The sequence below is a fragment of the Peromyscus californicus genome, unplaced genomic scaffold (assembly GCF_007827085.1).
Source record: "Peromyscus californicus insignis strain IS unplaced genomic scaffold, ASM782708v3 Scaffold_22__1_contigs__length_63687245, whole genome shotgun sequence".
Taxonomy (NCBI): domain Eukaryota; kingdom Metazoa; phylum Chordata; class Mammalia; order Rodentia; family Cricetidae; genus Peromyscus; species Peromyscus californicus.
Window position 1 is genome coordinate 2,952,400 of NW_026294525.1, and position 21,693 is coordinate 2,974,092.

General features: G+C 47.5%; 1 protein-coding gene across 2 annotated transcripts in view; it reads right to left on the reverse strand.

The window, feature by feature from the left end:
* The window catches only part of Smoc2 (SPARC related modular calcium binding 2), a 132,616-nt gene extending 115,003 nt beyond the window's left edge, over positions 1-17,613 (reverse strand). Inside the window, exon 1 of one of the 2 annotated variants that reach the window (XM_052750754.1) lies at positions 17,308-17,613. In XM_052750754.1, coding sequence (XP_052606714.1) covers positions 17,308-17,391 — 84 coding nt within the window. In that variant the 5' untranslated portion in view covers positions 17,392-17,613. The remainder of the gene's footprint in view (positions 1-17,307) is intronic. The other variant, XM_052750755.1, reaches the window with a different exon arrangement.
* Between the last annotated feature and the right edge of the window lie 4,080 nt (positions 17,614-21,693).

The following is a 21,693-nucleotide window of genomic DNA, read 5'->3' on the forward strand; positions in this document are numbered from 1 at the left end:
TTAGAGGGGTTTGCAGTAAGAAATTGCTATGGTCTCAGAAGAGGCTTTGAACTTCGGGTTTTTAAACAGTGTTGAGGTTGTGATAGACTATGGGGACTTCTGAAGTTGGGCTGAATGCATTTTTGCATTATGATATGGCTACAAAACTATGGGGGCCAGGGAGTGGAATGTGGTTGTCTGGCCCATATAGGTGTGACCTTGTTGGAGGAGGTGTAGTCTTGGAGGAAGTGTGTTACTGAGGGTGGGCTTTGAGATTTCAAAAGCCCATGCTAGGCCCAGTCCCTCTCTTCCTGTTGCCTGCTGATCAGGATGTAGAATTAATTCTCAGCTACTTCTCCACCACCAGGTCTGTCTGCATGCTGCCATGCTCATTACCATGACGATAGTGGACTAAACCTCTGAAACTGTAAGGCAGCCCCCAATTAAATGCTTCCTTTTGTAAGAGCTGCCTTGGTCATGGTGTCCCTTCACAGCAACAGAGCACTGACTAAGACACCTGTTACCAGACTGACAGAAAACTGCTGGGAGCTCAACCCATAGCAATGGAAAGACACTCAGAGATTCCGCCTCAGTCTGTTTGCTTCAAGGCGAGTACAAACTTCTAAGTTGCCCTTCATGCTGTTTCTAAAGATGCCCTGTAGAATTGTGTCTCCTGGTGGCTCCCTGGCATTTCCACTGTGCCCAACACTAGCAAGAAAGAGGTGCTGAGCCCTGAGTCTGCACATCTCTATAGACACTCACGGCCCCAGAGTGTCTGCAGGCTTTCCATTCATGACCGAATAAGTATCTAAATCAAAACCAATTCACCATGCAACTGACACAATATATACATAGTCAATTTTAATGAGTAAAGTTATTGCCTTTTAACATATTTCCTCCCAAAATAATGAACACATATGTCTACACTTTGAGTATCTGAGGCTGCCCCTGGTTGTGTCCATGTTAAACATGACTTTAACTTCAGGTTAATTGTAGAGCCAGCAAAGGTGTGCAGCAGATGGTAGAATGGACAAAATGTGTGTGCCATACCTGGGTGCCCATCACTGTGCATTCTCAAATGTCCCCTTATCAAATGAAGGCACTGAGCAGACAAGATGCTAAACCTTCTAGTGCCACAGTGAGGCCAACTGAAAGAGATTTCTTCTCTCCTTACATGTCTCCTGCCCCACATCTATCCTCAGGAATAACTAGTAAGGCACTGTGACACGTTCTTTGTAACAATGCTTCCAAACACCACAGAGGAAAGCCTTGCAGAGACAGTCCAAAATTGCTGTGACAAGTCACAACTACTATTTTGCAAAATATACTATTTACTTATATAAATGTCTGTTATATCATCGTATCACTTCTAAGACGCCTTTTGGTTGCCTGAAAGGATACCCCATAATTCTGGACAACTGCCTGGAGGTTAGAGTTCAGGGATGTACTTCACGTCGGGGGTCCAGTGGTCAGTCAAGTGAGTGGGCCGCTTTAATCCTGGCTGTAAGTTTGCACAAATAAAATTTGCCTGGGAAACTGCTTCTGCATATCAGTCAAAGCACATTTTATTTTTTACAATAAACCAAAGGATCTTTTAGGGGTCTCCAAAGAGTTTGGGATTTCAGTGACAGACATTGTTCAGTCTAGATTGTTGAAGCCAGATGCCTACTATTGGAAAGGAATACCCGTGATTCAGAGGCAGGGGAGCCAGAGAGGCTATGCTGACCACAGTGGCCTGGGCCTATCCCAGCTCGGCCTCTATCCCAGCTCTTGATGCAGGTCTGCCTGCATCTCCCACAGCAGATTTCAGCCTCGCCTCTCACTAGCTCCCCCAACCTTCCCAGGCATGACCAATCTGAACTCATCCTCTCATGTCCTGAGAATCCCCTCCAGATGTTGTAGACGGATCCTTTCCAGGTTGTTCTGGGACCCAATACTTCCTGCCTATGACCCAGATTCCTCTACACCAGTCCAGCAAGCCCGTGACCCTGACAGGAACACATCTATGGAGCACTAGAGTGAGGTTTAGGCCCTGGCCCAAGCTCCTGACTCACAACTTGTACTGGCTGTAACTTTCCCACATCATTCATCAGGGCTGGACACTCACTCATCCCATGACCCTGCTGTGTCATTTAATCCAGCCATATCTCAATTGTCTTGTCTGTAAGATGGGTGTGATAAGGGTGCCCATTGGGAGGGATACAGTTAGATGCACCCATTATTAAGGGTGTAGTTCAAAGTATCTATCCACTGATAGGGATGTAGTTAGAAGCATCAGCTCCTAGGAGTACAGTAAGATGTACCTGGTGCTGTGGGTATGGTTAAGAAAGCCCACTGCTATGGGATACAGTAAGTTATAGATGCTGTTAAGTATCAAGTTTAGCACCCACTGCCAAGGGTATTGTAATGTTCTGAATGAGATGTCACTCATAATCTCAGGCATTATAATAACTGGTCCCCAGTTGGTGGTGCTCTTTGGGGGTGCTGAGGAAGTGTGCACTTGCTCAAGGAAGCATGTCACTGGGAGGAGGGGTCTTTGAGGTTTCAAAAGCCACATGCCATTCCCAGTTCATTTTCTCTGCTTCCTGTTTGTGGTTTAGGATGTGAGCCCTCAGCTGCTCCAGCCATGACGTCTGCCTGCTGCTGTGCTTGGCATATGCCCACTATGATAGTAATGGACTCTTATCCCTCTGGAGCTAGAAGTCCAAATGAACCTTCCTTCTATACATTGCTTTGGCCGTGGCGTTTTACCATGGCAATAGAAAAGTAACTAATACAAAAGTTGGTACCAGGAAGTGGGATATTTCTGTGAAGAACATGAATATGTTGGAACTGGGAGCAATGTGGAAGTCTTTGAAACTTTTCACTGGAAAAGCAATTGAACACTGTAAGCAGAGTTTGGCGGGCTGAAGGAGTAGTTCTGATGGAACAGTAGTCCTGAAAGTCATGTGATGTGGACTGTGGAAGCCCAGCTCCAAAGGTTTCAGAGCAAACAACACTGGCAACTGGGCTCGAGACCATTCTTGTGAGATTGTGGTGAACAATGTAACTGCTTGCTGGCCTTGTCCTAAGAACTTGCCTGAGCCGAAATTTAAAAGTAAGGGACTAATTTCCTTGGTTGAGACAATTTCCTAACAGCCTAATATTGACTCTGTCCTATGGTTATTAGTAATCACTTCCATGTAGGTCTACAATGCAGAAAAGCAAGTGGGACAGAGAGAAACACAAAATGCACAGTTTGAAGAGAAAAACACCACCAGAGGATTCAGTGTTACAGCCAAGGCTTATGGGAAGATTAAGAGAAGCTAGACTTCTCTTAATAGGAACAAAGGAAAGAGATGCCATCGGAACAACCCCAAACCCCGCTGAGCTTCCAATCTGTGAAAGGACAAGGCCTGAGGATTTTCTGCTCTTAGAAAGGAACCACAAACAAAAGCTGCTGAAAATGTAATTCAGGAGGGCAAGGGTCCATCCCAAACTCGGAGCCAAAGGTTGGCAACATAAATGTCATCCACCCGGTGCTGGCTTTAGAGTCAGGAAGGGTACACAAGTCACAAGCAAGGGATCTCAGATTCTTCCTCTGCAGCTTCAGAGAGCTGCTGAGATCCCACCGAGTATGTCGGGGGACCCCTGCACAGGGGCCCTGAGAGGCCATTGCGTGAAGCTGCAGAAGTGATGCCTGGGTCTGCATTGGAGACCCAGAGACGTCGCAGATGCCAGAGCCATGGGATGTTTTCTAAGAAAAGCTGCACACGGGTCGTGCAGCCAGTCTGAGTAAGACATGCCTCCTGCAAGCAGTGAAGCTGGAAGGCCAGAACCATCTAAGCCATTTTATACCAGAGATTAAACTAGAGAAATTGGTGTTCACCTAGCTGGGCTTTGGCCAGTATTTCCTCACTATTCCTCAATGCCTTCCTTTTGAAATGGTAACGTATATTCTGTGCCAGAGAGACTGGAAGTATATAATCCACTTTTTGATTTTACGGGGGAGGGGGGTGTTGCAATTACTGTCTTGAGTTGCAGAAGGAATCCTGGACTTGGAACTTTTAAACAGCGTTGAGACTGAAAGCCTATGGGATTTTAGAAGTTGGACTAAATACATTTTGTACTGTGATATGACCACAAACCTCTGGGGACAGGGGTAGATGTGGTGATTTGAATTAGAATGTCCCCCATAGCCTCAGACATTTGAATGATGCTGTTTGGGGAGGCCTAGGGGGTGTGACCTTATTGGAGGAAGTACGTCAATGGGAATGGGCCTTGAGGTTTCGAAAGCCATATGCCATTTCCAGTTTACACTCTCTGCCTCCTGCTTGTGGTTTAGGATGGGAGCTCTCAGTTTGCTGCTCCAGTATCCTGCCTGCCTGCCACCATGCTTCCCTGCCATGATGGTGATGGACTCTTATCCCTTTAGAACTGTTAGCACAAATAAATTCTTCCTTGATATGTAGCCTCTGTCATGGTGTTTTATCACAGCAGTAGGAAAGTAACTAAAACAGGTAGAATTAGATGCAGGTGCTATTAGGGATGCAGTTAAAGATACTCATTGCTAAGGATAATAGTGAGAATTAGAATATACATATACACATATATATATGTGAATATATATGTGAGTTAATCATTTTGAACAGGGTTTTGTGCATACCACACACTGCAGAAATGTTAGCCATTGTTGTCCAAACTACATCATTGTCAATTAGTGCCAAGTATTTAATTCCAGAAAGTTTTACCACTATAGTATATTATTTTCAAAGATAAGTTAGATTTTAGTCATTAAAAATGAGAATAAATATAATAACAGGCCCAACCAATGTCTAGCTTTCTGTTTTGTTTATACACAGAACAGAGGTTTCAGCCATTACAAGCCAAGAGGCCTTTCTGGAGGAAGGGAGGTTGTATAAAGTAAGAGGCAGATGCTCACAGTGACAGGGAACCCCGAGGCACTGAACATTGGGAGGTGGGAGCAAGCATTCTGCATCAGCAGCCAAGCCCACCAGCACGGTACCCTTCGGCTCTGAGAGCCTTGCATTCACCAGGAGTCTAGCTCTAACTTGTAGCAACGAGACACAGAATGTGGACGGGCCAGACTGAAGTCACAAGGGTGGTGACTGAGGACCCTCTTCCCATGTATAACGCAGGGGACTGAGACTCAAGAGCAGGTCCACCACAATAAGCCTTGAGTCCAGGACATGCACAGAACGCTGGCTCAGGCAACAATGTACCCGGAGCCCACGTTACCTCAAGTCCCTGTACCACCCACATGGTGCTCATGGGGCCTTAGGGAACTGGTGCCCAGTGGAGGCCTTCATGCACTGGGTCTTCCACCTATAACACACCAGGTCTTCTTGCCAAGCTCCTCTAGAGTTAGATATTTTGGAAAATGTCCCAGAGGCCCCTATCTCACTGTGTGGTCTATTTTACTGTAAGGAGAACAGACTGGGGTGGGATGCCACCCTCCCGGTGGAAAGAGGGTAAGAGGACAAGTCAAAGGTGAAGAAGTGCAGGAGGAGGAGGGAAGGAAGGAATAAAGCCAGCCCATTGCTATCAGCTAAGAAGACAAGAAAAAAGACATAGAACCAATAGGTGGTGTGGTGGCTTGAAAGAAAATGGCCCCCAAAGGGAGTGGCACTAATGGGAGGTATGACTTTGTTGGAGTAGGTGTGGCCTTGTTGGAGGAAGTGTGTCACTGTGGGGGTGGGCTTTGAGGTCTCATACATGCTCAAGATACCCCTAGTGAGATAGTCCACTTCCTGTTGCCTTCTGATCAAGAATGTAGCCAGCACCATGTCTGTCTGCATGCCACCATGCTCCCCACCATGATGATAATGGACGGAATCACTTGAACTTTAAGTGAGACACTCCAATTAAATGTTTTCCTTTATAAGAGTTGCTGTGGTCATAGTGTCTCCTCACACCAATAGAAACCCTAACTAAGACAGGTGGTAAGTCCCGGCTTCCCCTGAGTGACATCTGCTGAGCTTCCATCCAGAGGCCACACTGTGAAGGAGCGTGGGCCTGGAGTAATGGTGTGAAGCTATGTGGGAGTCACTGGTGTCTGTTACCAGCTCATTTGCAGATCTCATGTCACGAGTTCTGTCTCACACACATGACTAGAACACACTATTCTGCATATTTCCAAATGACATCTTCAGGTCATTTTATAATCAGAACACTGTCCTTTAGGGACTACAAAAGATGAGCTAACCTGAGTGAGCCACACAGAAGTGCTCTTTGTGTGGAGGAGGTGGCTAGCCCCGGAAGCCACCAGTGTGTGTGTGGAGGTGGGCTAGCCCCGGAAGCCACCCGTGTGTACTTACACACCACAGAGAGAGGACCAGCATCGATTTAGAATGGCAGTGTTCAGTATCAGAACTGTTTTGCTCCCAGCATCCTTCAGGGAGCCTGGCCGCCTACAAAGACCTGCAGGGGGGCCTGGCTGCCTACAAAGAGCCTCTGGGGGCAGGGAACATCCAAGACAGCTTCTGCCTCTCCTACCACACCTTACAAAGAATGACTGCTTGTGGTGTAAATTTCAGCTGCACCCGCTGTCACAGTTCAAGTCAAGCTGCTGCCCCCCACCACCATGTCCTGAGAGCTCTAGATCCCTCAGCTAAAAAAAAGAAAAAAAATTACAAAATTGTGAGGGTATTTTTTGTTTGTTTGTTTAAGTTTAAAAGTTACTATTTTGGGTTCGGCATTAAATGGAAACTCAGAGAGCATTTACAGAGGGAAAGGTTATTTTTTTTAAGTGATTAAAAAGTAAAAATAGAGGACTCATTAGGTTTGGCTCTGAGTCATGTGTTAGTCACGTGTCTTGTCGTGACAGAATACCTGAGAAAATAACTTTTCCAAGGAAAGGTTTATTTCAGTTCAGAGTTTCTGAGGCGTCGCTCTGTGGTTCCTTGGGTGTGGTGAGGCAGAACATAGTAGCCAACAAGCAGAGAAAGGGATAAAAAGGCTCCAGGAACACAGTCTACCCTTGAAAGGCATGCTCCAAGTAGCCTCCTCCCTCCAGCCTTCCCTAAAACTCTCCTAACAGCCCATTCAGGTGAACTAAGCCACTCACCAGGTTAGGGACCTCAGGGTCCAGACACCTCTCCAAAGCAAGTTAGCTTTGGAGACACTGTCAGATTCAAAGCAGAAGAGGCTCTGGACTCTACCTCTTACCTTTCTTACATTCTCTGCTTCAGACATCTTGCTACCCCTGCCTCTCTCTTCACGAGAGCTTGTGACAACCTCACTGGTGTTTCCTAGACTCACCAGCAGCTGGAGCCTGGCAGAGCCCAGCTACAGGACAGCAAGGGATCCAGTCATGGGGTGGGGGTGGGGCGGAAAGGGATGAGGAGTGTGCACACTGGGAAAAGCATGGGAGATAAAGAGACAGAGACAGGGACAGAAGGAAGGAGGGAAGGGGGGATGAAGGAGGAAGGAAAGACTCCCTTCTCCTGAAGAGGCTTCTACATTCAAAGCAGCTGGACAACAGGCAGGTATGTTTAGCACGTTTCAAAGAAAATAGAAAGAGAAGAGGACAAAGCAATAGAAATGGCAGAATGGTGACATGAATTTTAGTAGGGGCATTAGTGATGTTTAGTTTCCCTCCTGTCTTTGGAATAAAGAAATGTAAATGGTTTTTGAGCCAGATGCCAATGAAGTCTCTGTAAAAATATGCATGAGAGTGTGTCTCATCAGAGCCTCTGTGTAGAATATATCTAACAAGAAGAACGGTCCCAATAAGCATGTGGGAGCACGTGCACGCGCACACACACACACACACACACACACACACACACACACACACACACACAAGTATATGTCTGATAAGGATGTGTCTCAAAGGAAATAAAACTGGTAGTTCATCTTCCCAAAGGACTTCCAGAAAGCACATTTGAACTTGCTGAACTAAGAAGGAACAAAGTTTTGCAATGCTGAACACAGAATGGTAATTTTCTGTAGCTATTGTTCTTTTATTATAGGTTAAAATCATTAAAATGTCACGTTTCGGAGCTTTATTGTGAAGAACACAGACATAATATTAATTTAGCAAATAAAATAACTCTAGTCATTGCTTTAAAACTGACAGGGTAATTAAGTCTGCAACAGAAACAAAATAGTAACCCAGAAGATGCCCAGCCTCCTGTTCTCTCCCCCAACATGGCTTGTTTTAAAGCCAAACCTTCTACTGCTATCTGATATTTGGGGAGTAACACTGAGTTTAACATCAATGTCCCAGACTTCTAAATAAAGTTATTAGAAGCATCAAATACAGTGTCCCTGCTTTTTAATTCCCTCAGTTGGGATTTTGTGACTCGAGTTAAATGTCTGAGACTGGAAAGTTGGAACACGCTAAGTGGCAGAGCCTGGGGGTAGTTGGAAGCTGGAACCTGCTGTGGCGGGAATTCCAGCCCCACCTTCAGCCCCTCTGGAAGACAGAGCTTGCACCTTTGGGCTCCCTCCTGTGGCGGATCCAGGAAACATTCGAAGCACTTTCTGAAGGGTGGAGACCCCGGGTAGGTTGATACTGCCCAGTGATTGCACCTGGATGTCTCTGGGAGGAGAGGGGGGTGGGAGAGACGCCAAGAGCACAGAAAGAGAACTCCCAGCTCCACCTGGATTATGTCTATGAATAGAAAGCTCTGTCTTTGGCAGCTCTACCCAAAGATAAACCTTTTAAGAGTGAAGCGCTGATTGGCACAGTACCTATCTGTGTATCCGCTCAAGAAAGAACCTGAGCGTGTATGTTCAGGCCGCAGCTATTGCTCACTTTCCTCACCCTCGGGGGATCTCAAAATTCGGAGCTACGCGCAGCTAGGACATATATTTATAGTCATCTGGTAGGGAGACGATGAGGGCAAGTGAGATATTATCTGGAAGAGCTCAGAAAGCTGAGAGAACAGCACAGAGTGGGGAAAAAAAAAAACAGCTTGTTATTAGTACAGGCATCTCAATTCCATGTACGAGAGACCACGTGCTATTACTCAGAAGGGCTAGAGGTGTGAGGTGTCCAGGAAGGAAGCTGTCCACATAAGGAGGGCTGGAATCACAATCCACAGTTGTGAACAGCCTCAGCTGACCACACAGTCTCACCTACCTAATGGTGTAGTGCAACTTGGGGATCCAATTCAGCATTTTACCAATGACCATTGTTAAATCATGAGAGGGCTGGAGGCTACAATGCTCCAAGTCTCCTGAGGCTTTTTCCAGTGACAGTTGACTACTGTGCAGCAAATGGAAATCATCTGAGTCTCAACTGGGGGCACAAGTCTGGACAAGCCCACCCCAGGGGCTAAGGAAGCCCCTCTACATGAGGAAACATGAACACACCACATTTGCATCATCTGAAGGATATTTCCAACCTGAAATTAGGCGTCCAAGTGAAAATGCCAGCGAGCAGCAATGATAAAGTATCCCTGTAACAGCAAAGTTTACCAACAAAAACACAGCTAAGGGTGACTGGATACAATCTCAGAAAGTCATTAGGAATATCAGCCAGATACCAACATCTGCTGTAGTTCAAGGTTGTGTTTATGATAATGAATTTTGACACTTGTCTGGTATGGATAGTCACATGTTTGAGATGGCCAGTAACCGCTCTGTGGGGGTCAATGGAGGAACCAGTAAGGGTCACCATACCACACAAGCACTGAGTACTGCAATGTCAGCTCCTCATGTAACCCACACGAACCCGGCTAGCAGTGACAGCAGACACAGGTCCAAGAAGACAGGGATAGGGACAAAGAAGGTGGCCCGTATAGAGTCCTGCCATCTCCTTTCAACACTGGGATGAACGAACAGTTCTCAAAGAAAAGAAAATGATGTCGATTCTCGTTGCTTGGTGAGCAGGCCAAGTTTTGAAATAAAGATTCCAACCCCACTGGAATCAAAGTCCCTAAACACTCCTGCAGGCAACTCAGACAGGGTGTCCTGGGAAGGCACTGTGTCATGCATTTAATCCCAAGTAAGAGAAAGGGGCAGAGTTCAGTATTTCACCCCCTGTTTCAAAGTGTAAACTGTCCTGTGCACTCACTCACTTCCCGAGGCAGCAGGTCTGGCCAAGACTGTCCCAGAAAAAGCCCATGATCCATATATCTGGTTTTCTCCAACAGCAGGATCCGCTTTCCTCTGCTCCCCCTTCTTAGTCTCTCTCTCTCTCTCTCTCTCCTTCCTCTTCATGCCCCTTTTAAGAGATAAGCTCCTCTAAAAGAAGGTGAAGTGATGGTGTGTGCCCTGGAACTCATCGTCCCTTAGAGACAGGACAGACAGGGCAGAGCCACTGTTTCAGCCAGAACAACAGGAATGCTCTTTGTCTATTCATTTCCCTATGAAGAATGTAATGGGTCCCTGAAAACAGACCTATTGCCATCCTTGGTTGTACTCTCCTTTGACACAGAAATATGATGGAATAGTACAACATGCATTTCACACTTTCATAAAGCTCAGGAAACCACACAGACAGCTTCAGGAGCCGCTTCCACACGCAGGAAGTGTCATTGCCTGGAACCCCAAACCATAAACAGATGAAAAACTCAAAAATACTTCTCCTCTTCCCCCTCCCACATCGTGCCAACACCAGAAAGCAAAATAACACTAAGGTCTTAGCTTGCGCACACGTGTGGTGTGTGTGTGTGGGGGGGGTGTATGCACACCCACACTCACACACAGATACACACGTACGTGGATATGTTTGCGTATGCAGGTGCATGTGTGTGGGGGTGGGTGAATATGCATGTTTACATGTACAGATAGAGGTCAAAGGACAGCCTTGGGCGTCATTCATATCCTTCTTTGTGTACTTGAGACTGGTCTTACATTGGCCTGGAGCTCACCAGGTAGGCTAGGCTGACAGGTAACGAGTGACAGGGATTGGACCGTCTCTGGTTCTCCAACACTGAGATTCTAAATGCATGCTGCCGGGCCTAGCTTTTCAAAAACATGAGTTCTTAAAATCAAACCCAAGTTCTTGCACTTGCAAGGCAAACATGTCACTGAATGAGGCATCTTCCCAGCCTTTACGAGCTAAATTTTAAAATGTTTAACTATAACTAGGAAAAACTTAACTACACAGACCCACATCCTCTGTTGAATGAACTAATCAATAATCAAAGCTAAGCTGCACAGTACATAACTTTCAATTATTTTCTAAATTATGAGCACAGATAAAATTTCCTTCATTATTGTGAAATCTCTATTGTTTGTTTTGCAAGATGGAGTTTCTCTGTGTAGCCCTGGCTGTCCTGAAACTCACTCTGCAGACTAAGCTGGCCTTAAACTCAGAGATCTGCCTGCCTCTGCCTCCAGAGTGCTGAGATTAAAGGCGTGCACCGCCACTGCCCAAATCATGAAATCTCTATTTCATATCAGAATGGTTATCAATAGAGATGACTATATCCTATCAAGTCTGTTTACTTTTACTTGATCTCTAAGGAAAGACGCTATAGTGAGTCCATAAATGTGAAATATGCCTATGCTAAGATCTCTCCATATTTTAGATTGATATGTTGTCCTTGATGTTATAACAAGCATCTGATGTAGGAAACAAAGGGCATGTGTGTAGATGAAACCCACACAGAAGGAAAGGAGTCTACATGGAACCCTCAAAGACCAAGACAGACTGTAAGGCAGAGGCAAGCCTAGCCTGGATGTGACCAAAGAGAAAAGAAAGCAGATTTGGTATGAAGTCTTAAACATCGGGGCTGGGGTTTTACTTGTGTAGTATGCCTGTAACAATGGATAAAAATCAGAGCACAATAAAGTAATGAAGTTGGAAAAGATTCAGGAAGATTTGTCAGCTAAACACAGAGACACTTCCCACCTCAGGCATTCACAGCCTTGCTGCCCTGAAGCTAAAGGTACCCTAGGAATGACAATCACCTATCTACTACCCCAACAACATGCTACCATTGTTGCTCAGAGTGCTGCCAACACATCTGCTGGGCTTCTGAGCTCTTTACGAAAGCATTAGTGCTAGCAGGTGTGCACACACCTGTGCAACCAGAGAGGCGTGGCCAGCATAGTCCTCTGGGGGCCAACATGAGGGCTTCTGAGTCCAGCTCCGAGAGGGAGCACCCTGGAGCATGTGACAACTGCACTGCTCCTTCAGGACCCAGCCCTCACCACCATCAACCCATAACTGGTTCTTTTGCGCAAATGCTGGGGTCTCGGTCTGGAGAGACCTGCTTTCTTTTCTGGTCCTTTGTGGTACCATATGAGCTGACCAGGGCAAGCAATGTCCTGAAACATCAGGTAATTGTCTTAATCTCAAGGAGCACTCAACCCTGGGGTGCACCCATCTGGGGCTCAAATTGGATTCTTTGTTGCTATTTCCTTGGTTACTGGATCTAAAAGATAAAACATCCAAATCTGGAGGGGGAACTTGCATGTGCCAGTTGTGATTTTGGTTGTTGCCAACAAACGTATGGTCTTATTCCTTTAAAAGTGGCTGCAGTGTGTAACTCCAGGACAGGCACAGAACGGCCCTAGTGGGGAAGCATTCACTAGAATTTCTAGATCTGGCTGACCCACCGCCCCTGGCCCTCTGAGCCCTCGGGGCTGTTAGAGGAATCCTCCCTGTCAGTGCCAGGTTCTGGGGAGAAGAAGAGGTTCCCCAGAACCACAGACCGCAGCGCAGGGACACAGGGCTGAGAATGTGAAGTACAGAAGCTGACTGAGGACTCCCTTCTGGAGCTGCAGTGGGGGCCAGGAGGAAACAGAATCTCAACACTGGGGAGAAGGTGGTCACAGGCCCAAGTGTAACTGTGACGGCACTAGATGGATGGAGAAGTGAAGCCAGGAACAAGGAAGCGATGATGTTAACACTACACAGGGAGGGAGAGAGAGGGGAGAGAAAGAGAGAGGGACAGAGAGAAGGGGAGAGAGAGAGCGACAGAGAGAGGGGGAGAGAGAAAGAGAGAGGGACAGAGAGAGGGGGAGAGAGAGAGAGACAGAGAGAGGGGGAGAGAGAAAGAGAGAGGGACAGAGAGAGAGGGAGAGGGACAGAGAGAGGGGGAGAGGGACAGAGAGAGGGAGAGAGAGGAGAGAGAAAGAGAAAGGGACAGAGAGAGGGGGAGAAGGAGAGAGGGACAGACAGAGAGGGAGAGAGGGACAGAGAGAGAGAGACAGAGACGGAGAGAGGGGGACAGAGGGAGATAGAGAGGGAGGACAGAGAGACAGAGAGAGGGGGGGGAGGGAGGGAGGGAAGGATGGAGAGACAGAGAAGGGGGACAGAGAGAGGGACAAAGACAGAGAGGAAGAGAGAGAGAGGGAGAGAGGGGGAGGGAGAGTTTGCATGTGTGCGCCCTATGCCAGTTTTACTGTAAGCCACACTGTGAATATGAATATACTTGTGTTTCATCAAAGCAAAGCCGTCCCATGACCTTCTTGGTGTTGAAAACCTGGTTAATTTGGCCAGATATCATAGTATAAAATTCTCATTTATAATTCCTTTTTTATTCTAAAATATAAATGTGGGTTGACATTTTGCTCCATGCTGTTTATTTGTGTTGAATTACAACCTTTGCTTTTTGATTTCCAGCCGGAACTAGAAGACCACAGAAGAACGTATCCATGGTTCTCACTTGGAGTAATTTGGTTTCAGTCCATGTGAAATTAGAACTCAATGAAACATGAACTCACATTCTGAAACCTCTCTTGTGGGCTGCAATCTAATATTAAATATAGGCATTGATATTGGAAGTCTAAAGACACACAATTAGTGGCAGAGCCCTGCTCCCTACCTGATACCACACAGGGCTGTCCATTTCATCTCTCGTAAATGAACTCATCCACAAATAGAAATGATCTCTTCCATTTTCTTCTCTAGCTTCAAAGTACTAATTTCCTTGGTGTAAGCTTGTGCTTGAATGTATGGAATCATGTGTCATTTAACATCATTTTTAACCTATAAACATTACCTTTAACCTCCAACTCCACAAGCCAAAGCCAGTCTTTATGGCCTCCCCATCTTATAGACCTGGCTGGTCACAGAGGTATAAGATTTTTTAAACCTCTGAGCCATGGTGGCCCATATGCATCCAGGGTCTCCTATCATATCCTACCAGACTGGAAGTTATTCATGATCCTCATTTCAAATCAAAACTAAATGTTTGGGTTTAGACAGCATGTAAATGTGTTCCTATTAGGAAACACTGTCTTTAGTTCCCTCCTCCTTCACAGCCTTCGAGTCTGCCTTATGTCTTCTCTGGAGAATGAACGTCTTCTCATGGCATCGAATATAGTAAAAACGTGTGGCCAGATGAGGAAAGAGAAATGTGATGAGTTTGTTGAACATCCAGACTGAGGGATGAAGTGTCTCAGCAGCATGGTCCATACCCTCCACTCCACCGTCACTCAAGTGCCGCAGGAAACAGGACAATCAACAGCAGATCACGGACTGATCATCGACAACGCTCTTCTGAATCCACACTTGCAAAACATTGTCTCCCCACTCTCCTTCCCTCCAAAAACCCAAGTTGAAGAACACAAAACACACAGCAGAATGCCCGCAGCTTACTGGAAATAATGCCAATGTCTGTGCACAACCAGGCCATGGAAAAACCCACGGGCTGGCTCTGTCCTTGCACACTTCCTCCCCAAGAAGTGAATCAGTTTACTTGTTTCTAGAGGAAATGGACAGGACAAAAGGAGGCAGAAAATGTGCTCTTCCCATCTGCCTGGACAGTCCATACAATTTGTCTCAACTAAGCCAGGCAAGAGATCTATTCCAATAGAGTCAATATCCAAACACTCCTTAAGGGCACCACCACATGTGAGCTGGTGCCTATGGTTTCTGAAACTCCCTTCCATGAACCAGCAGCACTATCTGGATCGGAGAATGAGCATGGCCCAGGTACACCAAATGTTAGCTTTCACCCTCAGGACATGCTAGGTAGTCTTCATCCTCATTCTATAGGTAAAACCACAGGAGACCAAAGAAGTCAAGTCCCTTGCATACGATCAGACACCCATCAAAAAAAGACCTGGCTCTCACACATCCCCATGAACTGTGAGTCACACACACCCTTGTAGACAGAGTGCCACACACTGTCATGGACTGAGTCCCATGCACTCCTGTGGACTGAGAGCTCCAGGTACCTCCACAAATTGAGTTCTACACACTTCTATGAACTGAGTCCCATGTAGTCCTACAGACTAACACTTCTGTCATTTACTAGAGGCAGAATTTAAGCTTTGTGCAGAGGAGGCTGTTCTTTAAGTTAGGCTTCAGGAACCTGAAGACTTCTCCGACGAACAAAAGGTAACACACAGAAAAATTAGTATCACAGAAAAATCCAGAACATCTAACATTTCCCAGTGGCTGACCACTCAAAATTCAATTATATCTCAAGTACTTTCTATTGCAACCACAGTCTTAATTTTCTATATTGGGGTGAGGGGAGAAGAATTATGACAATAGTTTATAGCCTTAAATATTTCTCATGGATGCAAAAGAAACAGCATCTTACGTGTTAAGGTGATTTTTAAAACAAAGTGTTCTTGGGGAGCACATTAAATGGGGCACTTCCTATAGAGTGTTAAGACCAGCTACCAGCTCCAGTAAAGGGACCCCACAAGCTGCTGGCACCCTCAGAGCCCAGGAGACCCTTACAACAGTATAAGGAGACAAAGGATGAGAGTTTGAAATCAAGAAGTTTCCAAAAGGGGCAGGACCACAGGACAAGAAGAGAAGAAAACCTGCTGAGTTGTAAACTGTCTTCATTAACAGTCTAAACACACACACACACACACACACACACACACACACACACACACACACACACACACGACAGAGAGAGAGAGAGAGAGAGAGAGAGAGAGAGAGAGAGAGAGAGAGAGAGAGAGAGAGAGAACGGGAAGAAATGTCCATTTGGTTCTTTTAGAAGCTGCAGGCAGCTGCTTCTTGGCGCTCACAAAGATGGTGCTAAGACCTCCTTTTGGGAATTGGTCTGTTTCCCTGTGGCCTTTAATTCACTTGGAGTGTGTGCGTGAGCTCTGTATGTACATGCACATCTATCCACACATCACACATCCATATATGAATACATACATGCAGTCCTTTGGGCTTCTTTCAGGGTAGGGCAAGATTGAGTGGGTGAAAACTCCCTCCAACTTCTAGCTACAGTTCTAATCTATCAGTCACTCATGAGACACAAGGCAGGGCCCTCGGACTGCTCCAGAAGAATTTTAGGTATGAACAATGAACTCACTCAATCTTCCCTCTTCAAGCTGCTGAAAACGAGAGAAAGAGAGAGAAAGAAAAAAGCAACAGGCTGGCCGGCAGCTTGGTTTTGTAAAGAGCCTGAGCTCCTGGGCCAGCCCTGGTTTCCCATAGGATAAGCAGCTCCTGAGGGCACTGGCCTGGCCGTGGCAACACACCTCTCCATGGGGGCCTGATCACTACCTTAGTGTTTTCTCAAGCACTTGTTCAAAAACACATTTAAGTGGAATGCTTTCGTTTCTGCAGATTGCATTAATTATGGACTCGCTAGCGCGCGGGCCACACAAGGACTGCCCGCTGGGATCTGCAGACACCGGCCTGGCGGAGTGGCCGCGGTTGTGTTGGCCCGAGGTGGACTGGCTCAGCCCCCATCCACAGCTCGGCTTCTGGCACCTCACCTCTTGCCTTGGCGTAGCCAGTAGTGCAACTAAGAGAGACAAACTTAGAGCGGTCAACCTCAGTGCCACACGCGCTCGGGAGCGCGCCCTGGCGCGCACAGCATCCTGCCACTGAGGAGAGGACCCACGAAACCAGGGACGCTCCTCTGTGCCTCCTGTGCCACAGATCGTTTCTCCTCTGTGAGTTCTTCAACAAAAGAAAGATGGTCTTTAATTCAATATCATATCTGCTTCTTCCTCGGCTCAATTAAGGGGGTCTCTGCGACGTTCCACCACAAGTGGAGCCCATGGGCTGCGGCCCCTTTTCCCCCAAAAAGAGGGGAACAGTGGGTCCTCGTGGCGCCCAAGCTGAAAACCTCCCACTTCCTAACCCCAGACTGGGTCGGCATTGGCAAGGTGAGTGCCCAGTTACTGTGAGTTCGTCCTGAGACAGCTGCGGGACATTGGTGGCCCAGATACTTGTTCCTATGCTCGTGCACTCCCACCCAAATTGGGGGACTACGTACATCCCCGAGGGCCAACTCCCTTCTATCCTGGGCTGGTAGGACCCGCAGTCCCTCACATGTGAGTCGCTATCGACCCTGGACACGCAAGGCATGGGACGCTCCCGGACCCACCTGTTGGAGCTCACCGGGCCACCTGCTCCTGGAGCCTTGTCCCAGAGGAGAGCCTGGGTTCCGAGTGAGGAACGAGGGGGGAAAGCGGGGGCTCGGGACTTACCGTCAGCGCCGAGAACTTCTGCGCAGGCACAGGCGGGAGCAGCGCGGCGAGCAGCGGCAGCCAGCACAGCTGCGGCGGCAGCATGGTGACGCTAGAGGGGACCAAGCGAGGCAGGCGCTCCACGCGCTGCGCCCTGGCACGCGGCGGAGATCGGGTGTTCGAGCGCGCCGGCGAGCGGGCGGGCAAGTTAGAGCTGCTCCGCGGTCCTGCGGCCGCTGGTGGAGACCGCCCGGCCCCTCCAGACGCGCTCCGGCCGGCGCTCCTCGAACTCTGCGGCTGCCCCTGGTGCTGTCAAATAGCCCTAGCTTCCCGGATCCACCCCTCCCGCCCTCTCCGCCCTCTCCGCCCTCCCGCCCGCAGATCTCCTCCCTTGGCCCCACCTCCCTCGGCCACCGCGCCCGCGCAGGGGCCGCCCGGCGCCCAGGGCTGCGAAGGAGAAGGCAAGGGCTACCAGGGCCCGGCAAACGCGTGTTGGTGCTGCTTGCACACCTCCTTCAAGCGAACACAAGGGCACACCTTACAGGCGTGCACACTCACACAGGCTCCCAGAGATGCACCGCGCCCCGCCCTCCTGCCCCAAGGCGCCTTCTGTCCTCGCCTTGGCGGGTCCCCACTGCGCCTTGGCTCTCCTGAGGCTTTGCATTCACCAGAATGCAGCCCTCTCAGATACTGACTAGTCATTGGCTCTGCAGCAAGGCCTCTGAGGGCACCGCCACTTTCCACACAGGTTAACTCTGGGGATGAGAGGGGGTGTCTAGACACAGATCTGTGAGGCTTATGACTTCCTTCACGTGGGCTAACTTAGGGGAAGGTGAGCGCACACATTGATGTAGCCAGCCGCTTTCAACAGCTTGAGCAAGCATTTCAGGTGCTCTGCAACAAGCCTGGTGGAGAAGGCTGTTGACAGTGATAGAAACCAAGGGGATTCTGCAGGCCAGGCTCTGCAAAGGGACAGAATTGTTGAAATAGTTTAACCTTGGCTGGTAGCTTCACAGGAAAGGGCCCTAATTCTACCTCACACAGAAAGCCAACGGGGAAGACTTTTGAGAACAAAGAATCAATTGACTTGTCAGGGGCTCTCTGTAAGGAGCGACACAGCAAACTTTTCTCTCCTCTGCTGTTCTGGAGATCCATGTGAGCTCTGAGACTATAATCAGAAAGCAGCTATCCCACGCTGGCCTGTGCACTGGGTCTTCTGGAGGGAGACAGCACTGGGGGTGTGGAAGGAGGGCATTGCAGAATGAGGTCCTCCAGGCAAAGCTGACCCGGCTTCATCAGATCAGCTGTGCCTACTTTAAAGAGGCCATCAGGAGTGGGCCTGTGGGCTGTTAACATTCTCTCAACGGAGAGAATGGGAAGTGTCACTGGACCCTCACCTGAGATTCCAGTTGCTTATCCCAAGTCATTTTATGCAATTCTCCCTAACAGCACTTGGCCTTGGGAGTCTCCGGAGGTGCTAGAGTACATGGGCTGGGGAAAATTAATTGAGAGGGGCTCCATCTATGTGGGTCTAGGGAAGCCATCATCCAAGCTATGTGAAGACTTTCTACTATGGCTGCTTTGAGGTCAGTCACATCCCTGCCAGTAACCCCTCACCCATGCCATGTAGGAAAGTCTAATAAACTCATTATTTCCCCGAGTTGACCTTTGGTGGAACCATAGTTTGGTTTGCTATTGGGCTCTTATGAGGAGGAGGAGAATTCCTTCTCCTCCACGGGGAGGGTATTCTCACAGCACATGGAGAAAGAGACTCTTCTGGAGACAGCTACTAGAAGACATCTTCAAACTCCAATCTTTCAAGCATTTGACACTCTTTCTACATGGAGGACATAGGGGAACACTGTACCAAAATCCTTAAGGTTCAGACAGTCCAGGAACGGGCATGACTGAGCAAGCAGATCACATAAACATTTAAGTCAAAAAAAAACAAAATAAATAAACAAATAAATAAATGCTGCTCACTTCTAACTTCTACAACCATCCCAAGAAAGTCCACATTCAAGAAGCATTTGGTACAAAACATTTTCCTTTAACCTTTTATTTCAAGGGCACAGATTATTTGCTGACTTGTCTGGCCTCTTCTTAGGACTCAGAGTCTGAAATCGCTCTATGTCCACCCTCTTCCACTGTGAGTGCCCAGCAAGTAACAGGCTTCATTTGCTCCCATTTTACAGATGAGAAACAAAAGAAATGGCCATATGTCCTAGCCAGCCACAGAATCAGGGGCCGAGTCCAGATGTCCTAACTTGGAAGTCTGGCAAGTCTACTCACATCCCCCAGAGAAGCAAATGGCAGAAGAAAACTCCTTGGCTCTCACTGCATTGAATCCTCAAATCTCAACACATCTTTCATGTGTCCTCTGGGATTCCAGAAAGATCAGTGTAACAACATACTTTTCCAAGACACTGACAGATGAGGCGAGTTGGAGCCTTCAGAGACCCTCTCACATTTGGAGGCACTCAAGTGGACCGAAGGCCAAGTTCTGTTTTCCCAAAGATGCTAGAAGTGGAATTTGGAGAGGTAACCAGCTCCCATTGTGTGGGGAAAAAAAATAGAATGTTTATTAAAACCACTCTGAGATGGTTATGTGTGTCAGCCACTTCCTTCAAAGCTAAGACAGGAAGTAGCCAGCTCACACTTCTGAGACATCCCTACAGGAATGAAGAATATCCCCTTCTCCTGGAAAATGGGTGTTCACATTTAGGCAACTAGTGTGGCAGACTCACTTTTGGATGTGACCCGTGAACCTCAAATTTACATTTCTGCCATTAGTGGAAGTTACAGTGAGGATGAGAACAGGTACATCTCCAAGACCACCCCATTCCCAACCCATTCCCACCTCTCTCTCCACAGACGCTTGTTGGCCATTAACACGCCATCGAATTTCTTTTTTTCAGTGTTAAACTGAGTTGTCATTTTACACTTGTGGAAGAGATCGTTCACCATAATGGTCATTTATGGCTTACTTGTGTTTAACCAGGAAAAAAAAGAAAGTCAGACATTTTCCCACCTCCTGGCATACCAAACACAAGTAGAGTGAAGTATTCTTTTCTTGTCTGGTGACTCCCAAGGTTTACCTCAGCTGTCCTTTTGTGGCTGAGTTGGAGCAAGCAGCTGACCACTGTGCCAATGATGCACATCATGGTCACCCACCAGACACTTGTTTCCATAACATTTTCTCCAGGTTTCTACTTAATCCTGAGAGGAAGAATCTTCACAGATCCCCTGGGTTACCTCTGGTCTACACTGTGTAAGTGTCCAGGGTTTTTGAAGTCTCCATCCTCTTCTGCGACTGTCCTGACCTACCTTCTACTTCCTGTAATGTTGTCCCCTCAGTCCCTGTGATATTGGGGAAATTGGGGTCCTCTCTCAGAGATCTTAGACTCATTAATAGAAGAAATTAAGAATGACTCAAACAGAAGTTAGAAGACAATTTTAGTAGAGTTTAAAAGAAAAGCACCCCAGGGCAGGCAAGCTGTGAATCTTAGCAGCTACCCAGAGGAAGAGAATGGAGCAGAAAAGGGAAAAGGTCACTCCCTCTGAGCTGGCATGGAGGACAGACACACAGAGGACAGGCAGTTACATGGCAGTGAGGGGGACTTTAAAGAAAGATGGGGAAGCCCAAAGAGTTAGGGAAAGTGTGCTTACAGCATAGAAAGTATGAAAAGAAAAGTTAAGCTTTTCTGAGTAATTCAGAAAAGCGGGCAGATCTACGAAGCTACCTTGCTGCTGCTCTGTAAGCTGTTGCACTAGCAGCCGAGATTCTGGGAAGAGCAAGTATGGTGTCTTCTTGAAGGAAAAATTATTTCACGTGTCTCTTTAGCAGGCTTAATTAAGGTAAGCCTGCCTTCCTACTGATGGTCCCTTGGCCAGGTGAATGGTGCAGCCCAGGACAGGGCATCTGTTCTCTTCCCTTGATGGGTCTTCATTGCTGCTCTAACACATGAGTAACCTGAGATCCCACATCCATACCGAGCCTTTAGACCAGGTTCTTCAACTATAGACCCTGCTTGTTAGAGTATGTGAGTAGACCTTGACAGAGATGATCATGTTTCCGATAATTCTGGGTAGTGAATCCTAGTTGGGAAAGCTGTCATTGCAGGACTCAATGGACAATATTGCCATGCTGAGATGGGCAATACTGTTTACTGGTGAGAGACCATGTAGCTGGGTATCTACTCTTGGCTGAGGTTAGGGCCACTGCTCTAATTTTGTGCCTGTACCAGAGTTTGGATGTGTCCTTTTATTCAACCCTGTGTCCTTCACGTGACATATTTCATGTCAACACTTGCCATCACTTTCATGGAAATAGCTCGTGATTGATTGGAATGTGTTGGCTGTCACATGCACATTAGCTAAGTCATTCCCACAGGAGCTCTGAGAGTA